The sequence below is a fragment of the Juglans microcarpa x Juglans regia genome, chromosome 2D (genome assembly GCF_004785595.1).
Source record: "Juglans microcarpa x Juglans regia isolate MS1-56 chromosome 2D, Jm3101_v1.0, whole genome shotgun sequence".
Classification (NCBI taxonomy): Eukaryota; Viridiplantae; Streptophyta; class Magnoliopsida; order Fagales; family Juglandaceae; genus Juglans; species Juglans microcarpa x Juglans regia.
The window spans coordinates 9641060-9659244 of NC_054596.1; the positions used below are offsets into that span (position 1 = coordinate 9641060).

The following is an 18185-nucleotide window of genomic DNA, read 5'->3' on the forward strand; positions in this document are numbered from 1 at the left end:
TTCCCTTTTTATTTTAAATGGACAAAAATATCCTCGACAAATTTTCTTTAATTATATAAATTATATTTATACAAAAAACTAAAGCTGTAACTTTAACTTTTACATATATTTTTGTTGTTATTATCCACGCCATATGTTACACATAAATCTCGATTTATGTTAGTATTTATTTTCTATTGTGATCATTTTTAAAATCTATATATAAAAGTAAAAATCATTTTTCCATAACAAAAAGTAAAAGAATATGTTTTGATTGGTACCAAATAATAAACAAATAAAATTTTTCGAACAAGATATATAGTTGAATATTTCAAAAATAAAAGAAAAAACAAGGTTGTGTGTAGTTTTTATTCCTATAAGTTTTATTTAACCTTTAAATGTTTGGTACTAAACAATTTTATATATTTGAAGTGAATACATAATGGATATTTTGGAAAAGATAAATAATTTCTATAAGCTGCCTAAAAATAAGTCAAACAATCATATAAGATTTCTATTAATTTTCAAAGATGGGTTAAATCTCTAAGAATCTATATTTTCAGACTTCATATTTCTAAATTCTAACAATGTAAACGTGGGAGGAAATGTTAGACTTTCTGAACAAATGCCAGTGCCTTTCTTTGACCAGGTATTTCAATTCCTTCAACTACTTTCCGCTCGTACCTTAGAAAAAAAAAATGCTTGTTTGTTTTCGTAATGATGTAAGATAAGATAAATTAAGACGAAAGTTAAAAATTTAATAAAATATTATAAGAATATATTTTTTTAATATTATTTTTTAATTTGAGATTTAAAAAAATTAAATTATTTATTTTATTTTATATAAAAATTTAAAAAAATTATAATAATTAAATAAAATAAGATGAGATAAATAGTAAAGAATTATAAAAAGAAAAGAGTGCTAACGAAGCAAATCCGTTCTCCATCAAATTAGAAAATGAAAACGTTGTGAAAGATCCACCACACAAACGTTGTGAAAGATCCACCACACGACCCATATTGGAGCAAAAGATCAAACATCAAACTGCTGAAGCCTGAAATAACAGAGTTGTATTTACACCTTTGCCCTTTTCCTCTTTTTGTCCTCCATCATAGACAACTGAAAAGTGAGGCTTCTTTATCTTCGACAATCTCTACTAAAGTAAAAAAAACAAAAAAGAAAAATAAAAAACAAAACATCTCCTTCGTAAAGAAAAAGCAACGTACTCACGAGATTCCACCTCTAAAAGGTCACCTTTCTACAGTCTGGACTTTGGACCTCACTCTTCTATGTTCTATCGTTTTGCAGCCCCCACTTTCTCCGTCTCTCGTCGTTTCTTTACTTTTTTCGTTCTTTCTGTGTGTTCTCCAAAGTCTCTCTCTTCTCCATTTTTCTGTTGTTCTCAGTGCTACTGTACCTCAAATCTTTATCTTATTTCTATTCCTCCTTTCCCTTGCTAAAGAAAGGCTTCGATCAGCCGAAGATTGAGGAACCTAGTAGAGGAAAATAGCCCAAAAGGGGCTAGGACCCTTGAAAAAAGCTGAAACCGGTTTGGCCACCGTCGCGGCTGTCAGAAATTATAGTTAAATAGAATATGAGAAAGTACAATTTTCAGCAGCGGTTTCAGAGGTATTTCTGCCACGAATCGGTGCTTTATCGTCGTTTCGAAGCTACGATCTGGCTACCATTAATGAAATCACCTGGTAGATCCTCCGGTATCTTCCTCTTCATCATCTTTCTCCTCGTCGGCGCGTTTCTTTCCACGCGCTTCTTCGACGGCAATGTAAGCGCTCGTAATCCCTGATGTTGCTCAATTCGTGTTGTTATCGATTATACTTTTCGTTATTCTGTGAGTGATCTTGCCGCTGCGATAATTAGTTTGTACAGGCAAACTGGCCTGAATATCATGCAATTTTATTTTTTATTTTTTTAAAAAAAAAAACTTTTGACTACTCTGGAAGAAGCAATGGCGAACTTAGTTTTTTTTTTACCTGGATGAAACGACACTCAAAACATCTTTACTTGACTCAAACTAAGTCCAAACGACACGTTTGGTTCTTCTAACAAAATGTTAAGACGAGGAGATTGTAAACGTGTGAAACGCTTTAGGCGTAACAGCCGGCATAAGTGTCGGTCAACCACTGTACCAAATCTATCTTCCAGCAAGCAGGAAATTGTATACACAGCCAAGTGTCTTTCGTCGTACCACATATGACCTCGTGGGAGATCTTAGAATTCTAAAAATCTAGAACTCTAGAACACTTATTAATTAATGTTTATTTAAATTCTTCAAGAGATACTATATATATATATATATATATATAATAAATTTTGATCTAACTCGAAGGTTTTGTTCGAAAAACAGCCGCCAGCTCGACAAGAACAGGAATAGACATTTTTGTAGATTTGATCTATTACCATTTTTTTATTATCTTCGATGCTAGTTGAAAGTGCAACATGTTAGCGACGGTGGCACCTCCACAGTAATGAAAACGGCACAAGTATTTGTCGTTATTTAATAATTTGCGTCGTTGTTGGAAATCGGTATTGTGACCTTTTCACTTTTGTTTGTTTCGTTTCTTATGGGCAACTATATTTATTTCGGATTAACTCTTAAGTATTCGACACTATTGACTTTTTGGACATTGTGCTCTGTCACAGGGTGTAGGTGGCAATTTAGCTTCGAAACCTAAACTATCTTCATCCCACTCATACCCTCAAAAAAACCTTGATATCACCATAAAGCCCTTCAAGCAAATCGAGATCCCACTCGACTGCGCACCCTACAACCGCACACGAACCTGTTCTTCAAACTACCCCACCACCACCTTCGATCTTGAAGAAAATCCAAACCCTTCATCGGCCCCCACGTGTCCAGAATACTTCCGTTGGATTCATGAAGATTTACGGCCCTGGGCCCTCACGGGGATCACGAGGGACATGGTGGAAAGAGCTAAAGAGACGGCCAATTTTAGGCTGGTGATACTGAAGGGCAGGGTTTACGTGGAGAAATATCATAAGGCGTTTCAGACGAGAGATGTTTTTACCCTGTGGGGGATCCTACAGTTGCTACGGAGGTACCCAGGGAAAGTGCCAGACTTGGAGCTGATGTTTGACTGCGTGGACTGGCCTGTCATTAAGACAATGGACTATCAAGGGCCCAATTCCACGGGCCCGCCCCCGCTCTTTCGCTACTGTGGGGATGATAGCACACTTGACATTGTTTTCCCTGATTGGTCCTTTTGGGGATGGTATGATCTGTTTTTCCCTCCCTTAGTAATTTATATATAATATACATTTACACGTAGATGTTTTTTCGAACTATTAAGTTTAAAAGCATTAAGGTCATGTTTGGCGGAGAGGTATGAACATTGAGGTTGCGTTTGGATATTGAACTGAGTTGAGTTGAATTGAGATGATAAAATATTGTTAAAATATTATTTTTTAATATTATTATTATTTTAAGATTTGAAAAAGTTGAATTATTTATTATATTTTATATTGAAATTTGAAAAAGTTATAATGATGAGTTGAGATGGATTGGGATGATTTTGAATTCCAAACGTACCAGTGTGAGGAAGAAATATATGGTTGAGCCAAAAAACTCTCTCATATTTCTTATCCCAATTTTACTTAGGCCTACGTCCAGGATGTTCTTAAGTCTTAATTGGAGGAGGAAGGGAACGTTTCTGGAGAAAGGTTCTCTGTTTTGTCTCACCAACCTCGTTAGTCCATGCATGACATGTACCGTTGTGTGTTGTGTAGGCCTGAGATCAATATAAAGCCATGGGAGAATTTGTTGAAAGACCTGAAAGAAGGAAACGGCAGGAAAAGATGGATGGATAGGGAACCATATGCTTACTGGAAGGGTAATCCTGCGGTTGCTGTAACGAGGCAAGAGCTCATCAAATGTAATGTCTCGGCCACTCAGGATTGGAATGCTCGTGTATATGCTCAGGTAAAATTCCTATTTAATTCCTTTCGATTTTCTTCTATTCATGCACCCAAAGAAAAACGGAATTTGTACTTATGATTGGAAATTAGAATATATACTTTTTTTTAGGGGGTCTGTACCCTACGGGGCGAGGTACCCCATCCATTCGCCGGGATGTGGGGGTGGACTCCCATTCGTCCACCCCCCTACTGGGCTTTCGGCCCAGCTCATTTTGTTGGGCCTTAAATGGACCAGAATTTATTTTTGGGCCACTTTAGGCCCAAAATTTATTTTTTGGCCACTTTGGGCCCATAATTTAATTAAAAAAAATAAATATATTTAAAAATTGAAAAAAATATATACATATATATAGATAGAACTATTAACTATATACTAAATTTTAACTATTAACTAATTAAGTAATGATCATCACTAAGGCACCAAACTATTACAAATTACAATTTACAATTATACAAATTAAGACTAAGATAACAAATAAATTTAAACTATTACAATATTACAAACTCCTCTAAAAATATTAAATATTACAAATTGTACTATTAACTATTGTAGCAATATTACACTTAATTGTAACAATTATAACTCAACTTTTAATTTTGATCAATTTGGGATGGCGCTGTGGCGGTGAGTTCACTGAGTGGTGAGTTGTGTCGACTGCTGTGACACTGGAAATCAAGATCATAAACATTAATAAGTTATAAAATCTGGAATATTAGTAAGTTAAAAATAAAACAAATTAGAATTATAAAGTTATAAAATGAAACAAAAGTTTAAAAATATTAAAATACAAAATATTAAAAGTAGATTGGGATTGGGCAATTGGGAATTGAGATGAAGATGAGGTAGATGAGCATAGATCGGTCATTAGAAATCTAGGATTCGGCATATGTATATTGAGAATATAAAAGCTAAAAAACATACAAGCAAAATAATTAGATACTAAAATATGATATAAAATTATAAATGCAAAAAATAAATAAAGGACAAATTATGCAAACCATAGCAATGGTGGGCCCAATACAGAGTCATATTGTATCGGAGGTAGCCGTAGACGCCGTCTCATGCATCACTATAACAATAAAATTTGAAATGAAATTAATGAATATCAATTAAATGAAAATAAATAAATTAGAAAATGAAATTAAAATAAATACCAGATCCAGGCTGATCACCACCCTCCTCCTCGATGTTGGCCTCCTCATACTCGAGAACATCCGGAACATAAATTGGAGTTCCCTTGATCCAATTATGCATGCAAATCAAAGCTTCCACAGTGGTAGGAGCTAGTGAACTCCGAAATGAATCCGATACACCCCTTTCGGTGCTAAAGGCCAACTCTAAGGCTACGGTACTAAAAGGGATGACCAAAAGACTGCAGGCTCTCTCTAAGGATGGGATACTTCACGGCATTCACCTTCCACCAACTTAATATATCGAAGTCTCGTGAAAATGGTATTACCTCCGCTGCTAAGTATCTGTCTATTTTTGATTGAACCTCTACATAACTCTGCATTAAGGGGGTCTACTCAAACCTCTCACTCCAGTCCAATCTACGTCTTTTCTCACTATCGACTTCTTGAACTGGTGGGGGTAAGTGTAGGTGCCGCAATATTACCACCTCGCAGGACAGTAAACTCATAAACTAATCTACTAAGGGTTTCCCGAACTCTTGTTGCAATAAGCTTTGCCCATGCTTGCCCGTACACAAGGCCCAATCTAAATACCATGCCATCCACCTTAAATCTCGGGTCAAGGACGACAGCTGCATATAACAAAATATTAGCCCTAGTAAAATCTTCCCAATACTTGTCATACTTTGACCTCATAACCAATGTCATCTCCAGCAGCCTAATGTGACCACACGCGACCATGTCATCTAATTCTTCTTTTACCTTACATATTTGTTGACAGCATTGATGAGATGTAGGGTATAAAGTTCCAGATATAGTCATGATAATCTCATAAAAAAAACCTCAAAAACTCTATAAAAATAGATACAATTTCTCAATCATTATCTACGGGTTTCCCCAATCCCTCATGATCATCAAAATATTTAACATATTGGATGTCTTCATCACCCAATAGTGCAAATGCTAGCCTATATTCTTGGGCCGCCTTCAACATAAAAAATGTTGAGTTCCATCATATAGACATATCAGTACAAAGGCACTTCTTGGACGTTAGGCTCGTAAACCTTGAAGCAATCTTGAATTTCTCAAACTTCATAGGAGAAGATCTCACCCATCTCACAGCAGTCCTGACCCGAGCAATCGAGTCATGAAGATCCCTCAAACCATCAGTAACAATAATATTAAGAATATGTGCCGCACATCTCACATGCAGACACTCACCACCCAAGATTGTCTTATTTGCCTCTCTAAGATAAGTTGTCAGATGTCCCAATGCGACATCATTAGACGAGGCATTATCAATTGTGACTGTAAGAACTCGGGTCAACCCCTACTCCTTTATTGCGGCATTTAAGACCTTCCCAATTGTCTCACCCTTATGATCGGTGATTTGACAAAATTTTATAATTTTCTTATGTAATGTCCAATTACAATCAATAAAATGCATAGTTAAAGTCATATAATTAAAATTTTAGATTGATTTCCAAATATCAGTGGTAAGACAAACAAATTGACTGGCCAATTCACCATTCAACTTCTATTTTTCATACCAAAAATATTTTTTTACATCTTTGCCACCGTATGGCGAGAATGAATATTAAATCTTGGTTCCAAGTAGCGAGCAAACGCTTAAAACTCTTTCCCATCAACAACTTGAAAATGTAGCTCGTCCATGATGACCATACGAGCTAGGTGTCTTCTACACTCATCGGGATCATACTTAGTAAATCTCCTTAAAGTTGCATCCCCACTAGTCCCATTCGCCATTTTTTGAAGTCCAATTTCTAGCCTAGATTAGCTCTTCTCTTGTAATGATCTTAATATTGGACTTTTTTTACATTGGTCTTCTAAGTGCATCTTTAATTGTGAGGTGCTATATTTCTTATAGTGGCATTCATAGATTTTTCCACAATGGTTAACACTTGGCTTAGGGGTTATTGAGGTCACCACCCTTTAATTTGGTGAAATGAGCCCAAACTATAGAAACATGTTTCTTGTTAGGCTTAGTGCCGTAGGGGTAGGTGTAGGGGTATCCTGGGCATGGAAAGGAGAGCTCGCACTAGAATCTGCTAGTATATCCATTAACTCGAGCAAACAAGAAATATAAAATTAAAGCAAACATAACAACATGCCAAACAATTAACATCCAAGCATTAACATATATATTGGAAGTTGGAAGATCAAACATCAAACATAAAAAAAATGAAATACCAAAATTAAAAACAGCAAACATAAAAAAAATTAAATACCCAATTAAAATGGGTTATAAAGTTATAAAGAATTTTTACATAAAAATATAAGAATGTGAAAGTATATAAAAAAAACACTCAATTAAAAACACAACCAAATCATGTTTTGACTACGCTTTTGAAACTAAAACAAATTAGATCGATAATTTGAATACGTACGTTGATTGTTATCTTTTATTTTTGTGTTGGCAAATTCACGTGTCAAAATATGTTCTTGTGTTAAAATATTCAGTGTTAAGGGATAAGTTGGTGATGAATTCGATACAGGACTTGAAAGATTCTAGTTTATGTATGTTGGTTTTTGGGAAAAAACTAGTCAAAGTTAAAACGGAAATATATCTTGATCTATACATTAGATGAAGGGAAACTTGGTGACGTTGAAAAGTTTATTCAAAATTTTATAACTTTGTATTTCACAGAAATTTTTCTTTTTTAGTGTTTAGTGTGTCAAAACTAAACATATTGAGGTGAAATTTTCCACCTCAAAACTGAGGATTGGAACCCTAATTTAAGGTTCCAATCCGAAACCCTAAAATAATTTAGGGGTTCCAATCCTTGAAACCCCTAAAATACTTGGAACCCCTAAATTAATTTAGGGTTTCAGATTGGAACCCCTAAATTTCGAAAAAAATGAAAAAATAAACCAATCACAGAGAGATTCACACACGAACACACTGTACAGATCAAACATCAACCATTCAAACCAGTGAACCACATGCACAATCAAGTCTCCACAGCACGCAATTCACAAAATCTTATCCTCCATCTCCGATTGAACCCCATCCTTCCTCCAATCTACATTCCATAAAATAAATATCACAAAAAATTGTAGTAGATTTAGGGTTTCTTACCTTTGGCGACGGAGATGAAGGAGGAGTCAAGGAAGGTTGAGGCGACGGCTACGATGACGGCGAGCAACGGAGCAAGACACAGAGCGCGGCGACTGGCGAGAGAGAGAGAGAGCTTTTGGGTGAGTGGGACTCGAGAGGGTGACCTCGCCCGAGGGGGGGGGGGGATTCTATACAAAATATGAAACGACGCCTGTTATGGGTATATTTAAAAAAAACCCAGGCACGTCGTTTCATGCCTGGGTTAGTTTTTTTTATATAGATATATTACTTATATATATATATATATATATTTATAATACGGGGCTGGGCGGGGGTCACCCCTATCCCGCCCCCAACCCCCGCCTTGGGGGTCAGATGCCAGCCACCCACCCCCTGCATCTAACGGACGGGGTGCTCAGCCCCATTGAATGGGGGCGGGGGGGGATTCTATACAAAAAATGATGTATAGAGAGAGAGAGAGAGAGAGAGAGAGAGAGAGCTTTTGGGTGAGTGGGACTCAGGAGGGTGACCTCGCGGCGCCGGGGGGTGGGGGGGATTCTATACAAAAAATGAAATGATGCCTGTTATTGATATATTTAAAAAAAAAACCCAGGCACGTCGTTTCATGCCTGGGTTATTTTTTTTTTATATATATACTTATATATATATTTATAATACGGGGCTGGGCGGGAGTCACCCCTATCCCGCCCCCACCCTCGCCTTGGGGGTCAGATGCCGGCCACCCACCCCCCGCATCTAACGGACTCCCGCCTCGCTACCCACCCCTACTTTTTTTTTTTTTTTTTTTTGCCCTTTTATAGTGCATGATTTCTATCTCTCTCTTCTATAGGTGTGGAGTCGTTGACTCCCACATGAACCTTTAGGGTGCAGGTGGGAGCCTAACGAATAGTTACCCTCTTAAGAAATATGAATGGCATTTTATGCTCACCATATAAAGGAAAAATTTTTCATTGTCATGTTTTTGTTCTTTTCCTTTTCCTTGTGCCTTCGTGTTTTTCAGTAACATGTTAGTAAGCTTTTCCAAGTAATGTTGGTTAGTGCAGTAATCTTTCCTCTATGAGTAACTGGTATGATGCATAGGAATCCTCTTGCAGGATTGGTCCCGAGAATCACAGCAAGGGTACAAGCAATCAGACTTGGGCAGCCAGTGCATGCATAGGTGAGATTTTGATTGTCACCTCCTTTCTGCTTTTTGAGCATGCAGGCATCTGTTTTTAATTTTCGTATCTATTCTGTTCCATATATCTTGATTACTTTATTCCATGCTCACTATATCGTCTCTTTTCATTTACTCTGCATTGTGAATTAGAAATTTTGATTTCTTCCTGTCATGATGTATGCAGGTATAAGATCTACATTGAGGGGTCTGCCTGGTCTGTCAGTGAAAAGTACATTCTTGCTTGCGATTCTGTTACCTTACTGGTAAAGCCCCACTATTATGATTTCTTCACGAGAGGTTTGATGCCTGTGCACCACTACTGGCCAGTGAGGGATGATGATAAGTGCAAGTCTATTAAGTTTGCCGTTGACTGGGGCAACAGCCACAAGCAAAAGGTAATTTTATGTTTAGGCTTGTTGAGCAGACTACTTAGTTTTGGAGCTCTCATGCCTGATTGAAGTCATTATTTCGAAGCTTAGTAGCATTCAAATATCAAACTAATTTCTAATTCCTAAAGTGACACCCGTTATTGTCTTGTCCCAAGTTCACTTGAGGCCTCAAGTGCATAGAATCAAGGGGCATGCCAAAGATACAGTAACAACGAAAGAACTAGAAAAAAGGAACAAAAGCTGAACTGAATTTTGGTTGCATATTTCACAGCTTATTCATTTATGTTTCTTTGATTATTCAGGCGCAAGGAATTGGGAAGGCCGCAAGTGAATTCATTCAAGAGGATTTGAAAATGGAATATGTCTATGATTACATGTTTCATCTTTTGAATGAGTATGCTAAGCTATTAACATTCAAGCCCATTAGACCTAGAAATGCTGTTGAGCTCTGTGCAGAGACCATGGCTTGCCCGGCACAAGGATTGCAGAAGAAATTCTTTATGGAATCAATGGTAAAAGGTCCCACATACTCAAGCCCATGCACTATGCCTCCTCCATATGATCCGCCTTCTCTTCATGCCTTTCTGAAGAGAAAGGAAAACTCGATAAAACGAGTGGAATTATGGGAGAAGAATTTTTGGGAAAATAAAACTAAGCAGACCTAGGAGGTTTCTTTTTTCAATTTCCAGGTATACGTAATTATATATATATATATATATATATATATATATATATATATATAAAGAATTCGGTCAGGTATTTATGTATATTTAGGATTCCTTCACTGCTCAATTACATGTATGTCCTATCTCGGATGATATGATATATCAACAGAAAAAGGAGTGCATTAAGAATAAAAACATCTATATGAGTAGCTAAGATTTCAGAATTTCCTGTTTCTATTGATCATCGTCATCACAGTGGCGTGCGCTGTCTGGTTCAAGGTGGGAGGGAAGCTGTAAATAGGATTACTGTAGCTAAGATTTTAGAATTTCCTGTTTCTAATGATGAATCTCACTCTTTCAAAAGTAGTGCGCAGCTTTTATATGACTGTATCTAGCATTATTCTTTTCAGAAATCACATCTGAACATTTGACATCTGGATGACTCAAAAAATGATATGAACAATTTGTGTATATATTCACAATTATGCAAAAGGAAAATTCTATACACCATACTACTGTCTCACTTTTATTCCACTAAGTAAGATGTGATACATTTATCACAATTGAATGATCATTTATTAGATGTTTCTTTATTATTTAATGATGATGAATGTGTTATATCTTATTTAGTAGGATGAAAGTAGGATAAGAGTGTGATGATAGCATTACTCTATGCAAAGTGATTAGATGATTAGTTGAAGTTAAATCTTTTATCCTCAAAATCTATTTCCTGTGTCTAGTGGAAGTCATTACACTTCGCACCAAAAAAATAGGACTTTAGTTCTGTTGTTTCCCTTACCAGTTTTATGTTTCTATCCCTTAAAAATCGCCTTTTCTTTTAATCTCAAACAAGAGAATTATGTTACCAAACATGAGCCAAAACGAGCAACCTAAAGAAGTAGTAATCATGACGGATGAATTCATAGCATGGCATTAAAACTAGAGGCTCAGTATACAACCCATGCAACAAGAAAGAACTAAAAATAAACAAGGAACTGAAAGTCAATACTAGCTCATGGAACGTAATTTGTTATGAATGGCTGAACAGCGAAAGGGAAATATTACAACATTTTAAAGTGCTCGGCCTTTTATGATGTCGAGGCTCATTTCGCTAGAATCTGTTGCTTGCAACTCCACTTGAATGCCATCCAATTCTCTCTTGAATCTGTCTTTGGAGCTCGCATACACCATCTTACTCCTCACTCTTGATGCGTCCGGGGACCTGAAAAAACACAAGAGAGTTGAGTTTCACAGACCTTCTTCCACTGCAACACAAATTAAGTATGTCTGCTATATTGGTGGCCTTCAAAGAGCAGCAGACGCTAAACACGAAGAATAAAAAATTCTTTTCTTTTCCGTTTCGTTATGCTAATAAGTACGTACACCTTGGAGCATGCGTGTAGACGTATTAAGGAAAAGCTAAATTAATTACCATGCAATGAAGAAAATCTTGCTTTTCTGGCAATTCTCATCAGTGATGAAATCAAAATCAAAGACTGCATAGCGGCACTCATCGGCAGGAAGAGACTCGTTGAAGTCATCGTAGTTTTCATCTGGGCTTCCGAGTTTCTCCACCAGCACTTCTTGATTCTCAATCTTGAAAATGATGAATCTGTAGTTCCTCTTCGTTTTTAGCTCCAAGAACTTCAGCTTACACTCATCATTCACAGCCATTCCAGATGCCGAATTCGCCTAATCCAAAATTTAGTTTGGATAAGAAAAGAAAACATATATTTATAAATCACACATATCATTATGGATACTAAAAGAGTTAATGACGATCTGATTGTTTCAGAGGAAAACAATATCAAGAAATGCACGCCAGAAAGTTTTTATTTTAGAAACTCTTTCAGCTGTTTGTTAAACAGGCCACGAGTATAATTTCCGAAAGTAAAACTAATCAACGGGAAGCAGCAAGCAGTGTTGATTTTGGAGAACTAGAGTTCTTTATCGATAGTACATGGTGTATTACGTAATGGGACGAGTTGGAAATTACTCGGACTATTTTTCTGGATCTATTCGCCTAATTTCTGAGGAGACTATGACAGGAAGAATATATATAGGAGAGAAGGCAGTACAAAAATCCAAACCGCCATTCAAATTTCTGAAACCATGAAATTGTAAGTCATACTAGAGAAAAGACTCGTAAAAGAAACAGTGAAAGAATGATCTAACGGAGAAGTCTATCTGACCCAAAAGTTCAAGATGCCTGGCTATCATTGCAGAGAAATGCAACCACTCATATCTAACTAATGTGAAAATGTTAATCAAATCATTACACCGTACTTGCCTTCTTTTAAAAAGAAAATCTTGAATTGTGTAGGTTTCTTTCTAATTTCCTTCTCACCCATTTTATGAAAATCTTGGAAATAAAGATGTGAGAGAGAGAGAGAGAGAGAGAGAGAGAGAGAGAGAGAGAGAGAGCATACCATGTTGGAAGTCAATAAGAGACAGGAAGATTTCTCAAAAATGAAGAAGAAGAAGAAGAAGAAACAGAGAATGGGGAGAGTGTTGGAGAGGGAGAGAGATACTTATTTTTTGGGGCGACAATAAAAGGTGAGAAGAAAGCGGAGAGGAAGAGAAATTTGAGGGAGAAAACAGGGGTTGAGAATTTTCTATGCTTTCTATGGCTGATCGTGTCCTCAAGTAAGAGTGCATATCGCCACGTTATATATCGTTGGCTCATTAGTTTGGGCATGAGAGCCTAAGGCTAGGTTTGGAAGTTGAACGGTATTTATGAATAATAGTGAGTTAAGTAATTGAGAAAGTTATGTAAAATTCATTTAAATTGAGTTTAAAGTATGTTTGAATATTAAGATGATTTTAATATTTTTTATAAAAAATTAAAAAAGATTGTGAGTCTCACGTTTAAAGATGTATTAAGTTGAAAAAGTTTATAAGTCCTACTTGTAAGAGAGTTTTGAGTTGAGATAAATTTAATAATTTGAGAATTGAGTGTTTGGATATTAGGCTCAATATAAAATTAGACTGAACTCAACTGAGTCTTACAATCAAAAGCAACCTAAAAACTCTAATCGGGAGTTTCTCTGTCCCAAGGCCCTCAAAGTCAAAACACCATTATCAAACCATTATCTTTGTTTTGCTTTACTTTTCCAGGACTTCCATGGGCTAGTTCATTGCAAAACCACGATCTTTTTGCCTTTTTGGCCGTGCCCCTGTAGGTACTCTTTAGTCAAAATTTAGCTAAATTTGTAAACATGGGCTTCTGGAGTAAGTAACCATTTACTTTTGACCAAATTCATTCTTGCAATGTAAAGAGGATCATATACATTTCAAATTCAGCTGTACTGCAGGCGAAGCCGATGAAGTTGCATTCGATTCTAATGCTGACTAAATTCAAGCATATTAGACGCAAATATTGGCTTATCTCTTGCGCAACACAAATATATATAGATTGAACACTGAACTTCAATGCAATAAAGATTGAGCTGCTTACTTCATATTCGGACAAAGGAAAAGGAAGAAGAAAGCTGCTTGTTTTCATTGTGGTATTATTACAAGGCAAGAAATGCTCTTTTTCGTTCTGGACTTTGTTATCTCCAATTGAACCAGCTGACAAGTCGTATTTTAAATGGTTTAGTAAGTCAAACACTTAGATTAAAAGTCAATTGAAATATGACATTTCATTTCAGCCTATGTGTTCGGAAGTGATAAAATACAATACAAGATGAAGAACAATAATATTCCTATAGTATTATCTCTCGAGTCGACAAAAAGAAAGCGGAACTTAACATCTTACAAACTAATGATAAACAACTACTGATTTAGGTTTAAGTTGGTTTTCAGGTTAATATTTCTCTTATCTAAGCTAGCATTGTAAAAATATTCCAAACAAAACAAGTGAGGTTTTGGCAACCTTCAAACACACGATGATCTTGTCATAGGTTCTTGATGAACAACAGCGGGAATACAACTTAAAAAACTTCTGGTTCCCACTTCCAATTAAGTTTGTGCTTATTGAAGCAGAGCCCAATTTATCTGCAACAAACTCCAGCTCAAAGGAAGATCAAGTCAAAAGCATATCTGACGTCAACTCCAACAGCACAACCCAATCCTCTCCAACTCAAAATTTCAAATGTAAAAGATAAGGATAAACTTAGATAGCCTTTCCTTTTGAATTTCATATTTGTAACAGAACACTTGTATAGACTTATCATAAATAATACCTCATGCTTCCAAAAATGATTATGGGAAACACACTCCAAAATCTCTATATTGTATCACGAGCCATCTGATCTATTTTTTTTTTTTTTCTCAACCTCCTCCTCCACGACCTCCTCCACAATGTCTTGGTCTTCTCCTACTTCGATTCATCCCACCCACTAAATTACTCTCAAACTCAACTGTGACAATTATTTGTCATGGAAAGCTCAATTTATTCCCTACCTTCGTCGTCAAAAACTCTATGGCTTCATCGATAGTAGCCTTCCTGCCCCACCCAAATCTGTAAACCCCGTTTCCCCATTGATTCCTCTTCACTGAATCTTGCCTATGAATTTTAGGTTTGAACAAGATCAGTTGATTTTGAGCTCCCTTATCTCTTCTTTATCTAAACTTGTTCTTCAACAAATTGTTCGTCTCAATACCTCCTATGATGTTTGGATCACTTTGGAGAAAATGTTTTCTACCACGTCTTGTGCCCACCAAATGAACACACTATATCAACTAAGTACGTTGAAAAATGGAGGTCTCTCGATTTCAGATTCTTTTCAAAAAGCTATAAGCTTTGCTGATGCCTTATCGACTATTGGACATCATATTGGTGATTTTGAAATCACATCATACATTCTTGCTAGACTACACACTGACTATGATCCTCTTATTACCTTAGTGAATACACGTTTGAAGCCTATGCCCCTTGATGAGCTCTACGATCATTTGATCACACATGAATTGCATTTGGAATAGGTTGCTGTTTCATCTGACATCAACATCCCTTCTGCTAATATGGTTGCCCAAAATTCTCAATCTAATGGCCAAGAACGCTACACAAATAACCAACCATTTTGAGGTTTTGGAGGATGTGGTCATGGCCGAAGTCGTGGTCGACCCAACTCATCTACAACTCCAATAAATTCATCTGCTCCTCAATCCCATTTTGTCAGATTTGCCTCAAGGTGGGTCATACTGCATCCTAATGCTGGTATAGGTTTGATCAAGATTACCAAGCACCTTTCACTCCACAAGCATATAATACATCAACTCAAGCATCATCAGATCAATCATGGTATCCAAACACTAGTGCCACTCATCATGGCACCCTTAACTTGTCAAATCTCAACCTTCACACTGACGAATACACTAGACAGGATTAAGTCTTGGTTAGTAATATTAAAAGTTTGTGCATTCATAATATTGGTTCCTCTATCCTTTTTTCCTCCCCAAATCTTTCTTTCTTAATAATGTTCTCCATGTTTCTTGTCTAAAAAAGAACCTCCTCTTTGTTTATCAATTCTCCAAGGATAATCATGCTTATTTTGAATTTCACCATTCTCTCTCTTTTTTTTTTTTTTTTTTTTTTTTATGTGAATGATTAGTCCTTAGGAGCCATCCTTCTCAAAGGCAAGAGTAACCATGGACTTTATCCATTACATCACCTTTCCAAGATATTCCGTTCCGATGCAGCCTTTCTTAGTACTCGAGCTTCTGTTGATCAGTGGCGTCATCGTCTTGGTCACCCTGCTTTACGCATTATTCGTCAAGTTCTCTCCACACATCAGTTAGTTGTTTCCAATAATTCCTCCAATAATGTTTGTCACTCTTGTCAACTTGGCAAGGGTCATTGGCTCACATCTTATTTATCTAGCTCTATTTCAGAAGGCTCATTAGATTTGTTATTTACGAATGTATGGAGTTCATCCCTCAACTCTCTTGTAATGGCAATCATTATTATCTTTGTTTTGTCAATGATTATTCTAAATGCACTTGGTTATTCCCATTTCTTCAAAATATAATGTCTATACTATTCTTATCAACTTCAAAATCATGTTGAAAGGTTCTCTGGTTGTCATATAAAAAACTGTTTAATAGGATTAGGGAGGTGAGTTTAGGAAATTACATCCTATCTTCATTTCTAATGGCATCTCTCATCGTCTCTCTTATCCCCACATGCACCATCAAAATGGCTTGATTGAACGCAAACATAGACATTTAGTGGAAATGGGCCTCACTTTCCTTACTGGGATGATGCCTTTTCCATTGTTGCCTATCTTATAAACTGATTACCATCTCCCATCACCAAAATAAGTCCCCTCCTGAACTACTCTACAAGCAAACTCTGGACTACAATTTTTTTTTAAACATTTGGTTGTGTTTGTTGGCCCCCCATCTTCGGCCATACAATAAGCAAAAGATGGACTTTCGATCCTCTCGTTGTGTCTTTCTCGATTATAGCACTAACCGCAAAGGCCTCTATTGGCAGAATTTTCATTTCTACTAATGTCATTCTTTATGAACATATTTTTCTATTTGCTACACCTTCTCTGTTTGTTTCTTCTCCTAACAATATTGCAGGTACTATATTACCCCCACTGTCAAGCCTTTCATCTATAATTTCTAAAGACCCTCCAATGGTCACTGCCTCACCTTCTCCAGCACCAACTATGGTTTTTGGTCCTGATCCAATGCATTCTCAAGTGTCTTAGACTTCTATGCAAACTTGAGCTCGCAATAATATTTTCAGGCCCAAAAGATTTGCGGATGGCACTCTGGCTCGCCAACCTATTGCACTTTTCACCACTATACCAGCTTCAGGTCCATCAATTACTAGTCCAACCCTCATAGATTTAGCACTCATGGCCCATATCTTTTGCAGTGTAATCAAATTTCTGGAATAACGTCTAGCCATGAATGAAGAATTCACAGCTTTCATGCAAAATGGCACATGGACTCAAGTCCCTCCAACTGCCAAGATGAATCTAGTCATTTGCAAATGGGTATTTAAAATCAAACGTCAGGCCGATGGATCACTTAAGAGTTATAAGGCCTGTCTTGTACAAAAGGGTACCACCAACAAGAGGACCTCAACTATGATGAAACTTATAGCCTCGTTGTCAAGCCCATTACAATTCGTCTTATTCTCTCTATTTCCATTTCATCAAATTGGATTATTCACCAATTGAGTGTTAAGAATGCCTTTCTACATGGCATTATTGAAGAAGGCATCTTTATGACTCAACCTCCGGGGTTCAAACATCCATCTTTCCCTGACCATGTCTGTCACTTGAAGAAATTTCTCTATGGCCTGAAGCAGGGCCCACAAGCATGGTATTGTCGACTTAGCTATAAACTTCTTGAATTGGGCTTCATGGGCTCCAAATCCGATACCTCACTATTTATTTATAGACGTGAGTCAAATTCAATTTATATCCTCAGATACGTTGATGACATTGTTATAATTGGGCCAAATTGGATGTTTATTACCCAACTTATCACTACTCTTCAGTTCGTATTTGCACTAAATGACATTGGGCTATTGCATTATTTCCTTGGAGTAGAAGCTCACTTCACTGCAAATCGGCTTTATCTATCTCACCATCTTCAAGCCTTCTTAGACTTTGACTAGGCTGGATGTCCTAACGAAGGCCAACTAGCGGATGCTCCAACTAATCCACTGCTACTTGCTCGGTTTTCTTCCATTATACACAATCCCAACGTACGTGAATTGTCGTTGACATTGGAAGGGTGTATCGAAACAGAGCTCAATTCATCTACAACAAACTCCAACTCAAAGGAAGATCAAGTCAAAAGCATATCTGATGCCAACTCCAACAGCACAAGCCAATCC

The 18185-nt window shown here is 36.7% G+C and overlaps 2 protein-coding genes across 3 annotated transcripts; one reads left to right on the forward strand and one right to left on the reverse strand.

Annotated features, from left to right (window-relative positions):
* The first annotated feature begins 1451 nt into the window (after window positions 1-1451).
* LOC121248448 (O-glucosyltransferase rumi homolog) lies at window positions 1452-10602 on the forward strand. The gene is made up of 6 exons (XM_041146919.1): window positions 1452-1763; window positions 2642-3231; window positions 3746-3938; window positions 9260-9324; window positions 9509-9719; window positions 10016-10602. The coding sequence occupies exons 1-6, from the start codon at window positions 1575-1577 to the stop codon at window positions 10376-10378; spliced, it is 1611 nt and encodes a 536-aa protein (XP_041002853.1). The 5' UTR covers window positions 1452-1574; the 3' UTR covers window positions 10379-10602.
* Window positions 10603-11274: 672 nt separating this feature from the next.
* LOC121248451 (actin-depolymerizing factor 7-like) lies at window positions 11275-13010 on the reverse strand. 2 transcript variants are annotated; one of them, XM_041146924.1, is made up of 3 exons: window positions 12910-13010; window positions 11811-12070; window positions 11275-11600 (listed from the first exon to the last, which is right to left on the reverse strand). In XM_041146924.1, exons 2-3 carry the CDS (start codon window positions 12050-12052, stop codon window positions 11450-11452), a joined length of 393 nt encoding a protein of 130 aa, XP_041002858.1. In that variant the 5' UTR covers window positions 12053-12070; window positions 12910-13010; the 3' UTR covers window positions 11275-11449. The 2 variants fall into 2 exon arrangements, with proteins under 2 accessions (XP_041002858.1, XP_041002857.1); XM_041146923.1 differs by having other exon boundaries at window positions 12808-13004.
* Between the last annotated feature and the right edge of the window lie 5175 nt (window positions 13011-18185).